At 47.3% G+C, this 5,779-nt stretch overlaps 1 protein-coding gene across 1 annotated transcript; it reads left to right on the forward strand.

Annotated features, from left to right (window-relative positions):
- Positions 1-294: 294 nt before the first annotated feature.
- Positions 295-768, forward strand: KCNE3 (potassium voltage-gated channel subfamily E regulatory subunit 3). The gene has a single exon (XM_018570896.1). It carries the CDS (start codon positions 359-361, stop codon positions 656-658), a length of 300 nt encoding a protein of 99 aa, XP_018426398.1. The 5' UTR covers positions 295-358; the 3' UTR covers positions 659-768.
- Positions 769-5,779: the final 5,011 nt, after the last annotated feature.

Here is a 5,779-nt window from a genome sequence, read left to right on the forward strand (position 1 = left end):
CCCTTCACTTCCTGTTCCAGAGACACGTCAGGAAGTGAGAGGAAAAGTGAGGATAAGTCGCCTCTTAAACTGCCCATACACAGATGAGATTTCATCCATTTCCTGCTGAATCCGCCCGAAATTTGATCCGTGGGTGGCCCTGTCGGCACCAACCAACCGGCTCGAAATCTGCAGTACAACAAAAACAAACACACACTCACGTGTTGCGCAAGGCTAAGCTGAATTGTGATTTGCTCCAGGTGATACATGTGACAACCTGTCGTCAGAATGTCATTAACATACCTACTTTGTCTCCAGGTTCCGCTCTGCTGGACGCATCGAAGTGCAACCGCTCTCCGTCCCTTTAATCCCCGCTGACATGAACAAAAACTTCACCATGGAGAAGCTCCTGGAAAACCTCAACACCGTACTCCAGGCCATCAACAAGACACTGAACAATCAGCCGTGCCAGCCGGACGAGCACCACAACGTCACCGGCTTCAAAGTGGAAAAACCCAACAAGGACGACAACGCCTACATCTTCATTATCTTCGTCATGTTCCTCTTTGCCGTGACCGTGGGCAGTTTGATACTCGGGTACACGAGGTCTAAGACCGTGGACAAACGCAGTGACCCCTACCACGTCTACATCAAAAACAGTCGAGTTTCAGTTATATGAAGGGAGTTGGAAGGTTTGCAGAACGTCTTAGGAGCTCCTATGAGGTCCTCATTTGTGGTGTTTGGGTTGATATCACAAAGCCGCCATGAGGATCAAAGGCTCGGCCTGGTCTGTGGCTTATGGTGGTCAAACATTATGTGGTTCCTTGCAACCATGCAAATGATTTTTGCGTCCATGTGCTAATGGATTGAACTGTAAGGTCCACAAAGGAGCTACAAAATTCTGTAGCACTGGTCATGGAAATTTTGTAAGATGCTGGAAAATTGGTGTTTTGTGTGTGTGCATAAATCAAGTAATATAGTTTTGGGAAGGAGAAAAATGATCAGTTTACGAGCTGGGAGCTGACTTCTACTGGTGGCAGTCATGTTGACTCTGTGGCCATAATCAGCCATCTTTTTTGGGCTTTGGAAGAAAAGCTTGGGCACATCATTTGAGCCATGAGGAGAAGAACTATTTTTTTTTAAATCCACGCCAAGTCTTAAAAATTGGAACTCCGTTTTTTTTTTTTTACTGCTGATTGTACCCCATATAGGAAGAGACAATAAACGGGACAGTTATGAGATTTGCCCCTGGCGCAGGCTCATTGAGGTGCTAAGTCCAAGTGGCACCTTGGTCTTCACCAGAGTTCCCCATAAGGGTAGTTGTTTCCAGGCAGAGGTTGAGACAGGTGGTCTGCAAGGGTAATTGTTTCCAGGCAGGTGGTAGGCAAGTATAGTCCTTTTCAAGGCACACGTTGAGGCAGGCTGCGGGCAAGGTTTGTCGGGAATGGAACATACACAGGCAGAGTCAGGCAGTCCAGGTCAACAACACAAAAGGCGTACCTCGGGCTAAGCACCCTAACAAGGTAGTTGTCAAGAAGTCACAGCACTGGCCGCCTAAATGGAAGTAGTTTGACACGTGTACACACCCTACGCCTGGGATGCACTCCAAAGTGTGCGCGTCCTTGACCAACAATGCACCCATATGCGTGCCCAACCACAGCCAAAAGGCCACAACATGCTACACACAGTCAGGATGAACAATGCCCCTGTAGGTACTGTAACACACGGAAAGAGGGGAAAGATCTCCAACACAGCAATGCCTTTTTTCCCCTAAAATTATAATGGAGTTGTTTTTATCCATTGTAGATATAAAGAGTACTCGGTGGAGGCCTCCCTAATGAGTCACCATACATCTCAGGGACAAGGACATTTTGGTACATGGTCATTAATATTTTGGATTGGTTGTCATCCTGCTAGCTGAGCCTCTGATCTTCTAAAGTTCGGGAATTGCTAAGGCTTTGTCTGCACAGGTCCTGGATGGAGAAGTCTGTCTTGAGGTTGAAGGTTCAAAATTCTGCAGACTGTCCAACCAGGAGGCCTGCCAAGGGCAGCAATAGGTGTCAGTGCAGGCAATGGAACGGAACACAACGTACAGGTTATACCTCCCAACTTTCAGAAATAGGAAAGAAGGACACCTTTTAGTACAAAGATAGTTAGGCCAAAGCCTTGCCTTTTCCACACTTCTTGTCGTGGAGACCATGAGGAGTTTATGAACAAAAAGACACTTTGTGTATTTAGTGACCTGCAAAGAATGAAGCTACTTTCCTCTCTGCAAAGCAAGCAATAAAACGTACCTCTCCTGCTGCTCATGCCACCAATCTCCACTGGGTTGAAGGAAAGTAGCTTGCTCAGAAACCTTCTGAATTGGACCCTTCCAGGAGTGTCAGATGCTGGACCCACCACTGCACGCTGTGGTGTCCTTCATTGGCCCATAGGACAATACAAGAAGAAGGAACCACAAAGCATGGCAAAGGACTTGATCTCTGACACATTATGGAAGTGAGCAGGTCTTTAGGCAAGCTTAATTCTTCTACCCACTGGAGTTTGGTCAGGTCAATGGACGGGTATTAATTTCATTCTCTGAAGGGAAATATTTGTTTTACATTCTTAAAATAGCAAACGAGTCACTTGACTTCATCACTTTGATAGCAGATAGAAAGTGCAGGTGTCTAAAAGTACCTGTAGATACCTTCAGAAGCTTATCAACCCATCTTTTTCCAAATGGAGGACCGTTGTGATGGGGCCAAGCTCTGGTAATGATGGTGCTTGCTTGACTCCCTCCAACAAATTCTAATTGACCACTGAGACAGCCCATCAAAGTGATGGACAGTGCTGGATTTACTCTCTCTGCTGCCCGAAGGCCAGGTTCCTCAATGCGCCCCCCTACCTACCAACTCCCTCCCCCCCATCCCCCATGGAGAATGGTAGACATGCAGGCTGCGACATCGCCGAGATCACTTGTACAAAACAAACGGCAGCTTCCCCGCTGTACATTTAGCTCTGCTTGCCCAAAGCAGGGCTAAATGTAGAAAACAACTACCCGCCCAGGGCACGGAACTGCATATTTTGGGCGTCAGGAGATAGGAATTCCACACCCCTGCTGCCCCTCTACTCCCTGCTGCCCCAAAGCCGGGCCTTGGTTGGCCTGGTGGGAAATCCAGCCCTGGTGGTGGGTCAATAGGAACGGGCAAATGTAACAGAGCCTCTTTAAGAAAGTCAAATTTGTGATTTTTCTAGGTGGAACAAGGACAACAAGGCCTCTGCGCCTCTCTTTGACATGCCTCTAGTTCCCGAACTTGACTGGTATAAAAACTGATGCATGAGCTTGTATAATTACCAGACGCCGACACCTTTGGCGCCACACACTTCTTTCCCCTCCAGCCTGGAAGCTGGAGACAGACCCGAGCAGCAGATGGATCGCCTACCGTCTCTTGTGTAAACTCTGGTCCTGCGGGGAAGCTCTGCAGGCAGCCACGGCTTGACAGTGCCTCCGGATAGAGGAGCCGCAGACTACATAACTCAAACACGCCTGAGTGAGATAACATTCTTTAATGAGCATCGGGACCAAAGAGACAAATCTGTGCATACTGGACCGGGCTTTTGTGGCCAACGAGAGGAATTAAAAAGTCGGTTTAGTACAAGCGTGGTGTAACTTGAAACAAAGTCAATAAATGGAAAGGAACTGGAAGCTGAAGGTTCTCCTGCATTATTAATAGTTGGTATTATTGATTCGTTATTTTGGTATTTCTCAAAGCCGCTCTGTCTCCACATGAAGACAAAAAAATTAGAAAAAAAATCCCCCAGTGCACCAGGATCATATTATCAGAGACGAAAGGTGCGTGCAGAGACCCCCCTGGTGCCTGCTGTGTTTCACCCTCCACATTAATATTGTTATCATGGTGACAGGTTCCCTTCAGATAAACCCATTTGTTTCTCCGAGCGCACATTACCGGCCGCCGCTGGCACAGACAGATCTGCGTCCGATAGGAGGTTAAATACAAACATTGGGAATTGGGGCATAAACATCCGCCCTCGACTGTGATGAGCGGAACCGCCGCGATGTTTGCTTCCACATAGTAACAAGAAATGACTCTAAATAAAGATCGTTCCGGAGACGGAATGTTTCGCATAATAGAAATTCTCTGAGTGATCCCAAAATAAATCTCATTCCGCAGAATGGAACTAGTATTACTCTGAATAAAGTCCGGGAGGGGGGGAGGAGGGTACATTTATAAATGCGTCCAGATGTTGGGGTGACCTTTGGGGTTTTTAGGTTATATGACCTGGCACTCCGCTGGCTATATGTCCATCAATGTAGAAATGGACGACGCTACCATTAGTACAGTTGTCCTTTAATGACCCCTCAACCCTCCAAGTGCAGCCCACCTGGTTACATACGTACCTTTCTCTCTGTTCCATTGATCTTCATTGTGTGGCCCCTGCCAGGTGCCGCCTTCATACTACTCATGTGCGCCACGATCCCATTCATCCCTATTGGTCACACATACTCATGGCGGCCTTTAACCATACAGAAAGTTCATGGTCCCATCGCACTCCTGACCGCAAAAATCCCTTGAAGAAGTGGGTGCTGCGGTAGTCAACGGGTGGCAGCCGTAACAATCATGAGCAGAAACAGAGACACCGGCACTCCAAATTGGCAAGCAAATGTCTATTTATTGACGTGCAGCATAGCAGAAAATAGCAACGAACGTTTCGGGGTCATGCTTTGCCTGATGAAGGGGATCCTCTGTGACCCTGAAACGTTCGTTGCTATTTTTTGCTATGCTGCACGTCAATAAATAGACGTTTGCTTGCCAATTTGGAGTGCCGTTGTCTCTGTCTCTGCTTTAACCATACAGGTCACTCTTAAATGAGACCAAGTCAATGCAGGACCCCCTGTACTGTTAAACCCCCAAAATCCTTACATTTAAAGAGACCCTGTCTCCAATTTAAAAAGCACAGATAAATCAAGTATTTTTCCATGAATGTATTTTATTCTCTTTCAACGTGCCTTTGATCTTGCCAGGAATCTGAGCAGGAAAAGTCAGTTCCCTAGAACAGCCTCCTCCCTACCTACCCTTGAAATGAGGTGTTACATGACTCACATAGGTTGAAGAATGCGACTTGTTGAACCAAAAGACAATAATAAATGAAATAGCCGCATCCCCAGAGGCCTAAACCCGCAGAGCATCCAGAGGAACGTAGAAATCCCTTGATTTTGTTGAAGCATGCTCCAATCTGCTCCAACAGGCAATCAGCTATAACCTGGATCAACACTCTACGGAGTTACAGTATTATTATATCCTGTTATATTTTGAGCATTTTAAACACGTCCACTCATTTCATCAGGCCTCCATCCTAGTCTACAGAAACAAAGCAGTAACGCAGCAAACACATACAACAGCAACATTCCAACATTTCCAGGTTCTCCCCAACGGAAGCACATTTTCCACTGTCTTCCATGGAATGAGCTGACCGCGGCATCCCAGATCACCGTTGACATTGTAGAACTTCGTAATGGGTTCCAGAAATGTTCCGGGCACATACCCTACCCATGAAGTGCCCTGCGTGGCTTGGAAGTGCAGAAAACATAAGTCGATAGCGCAGACCTCGGCAGTGGGCCCAGGTACATAGTGCACAAGGATCCCAAATCTTGTGAGACGATGACCCTCCACTTTGTCTGACCATCATCTTGGGAGATTTGGGATCCTCAGCGATCCCTGTGCAGCGTCTCACCAGGGCTGTATGCGGTCTCCCCAGAGCTGTGAGGTCTCTGCAGGGCTGTGTGCAGTCTCACCAG

The sequence above is a fragment of the Nanorana parkeri genome, unplaced genomic scaffold, assembly GCF_000935625.1.
Source record: "Nanorana parkeri isolate BGI_ZX_2015 unplaced genomic scaffold, ASM93562v1 scaffold1622, whole genome shotgun sequence".
Taxonomy (NCBI): domain Eukaryota; kingdom Metazoa; phylum Chordata; class Amphibia; order Anura; family Dicroglossidae; genus Nanorana; species Nanorana parkeri.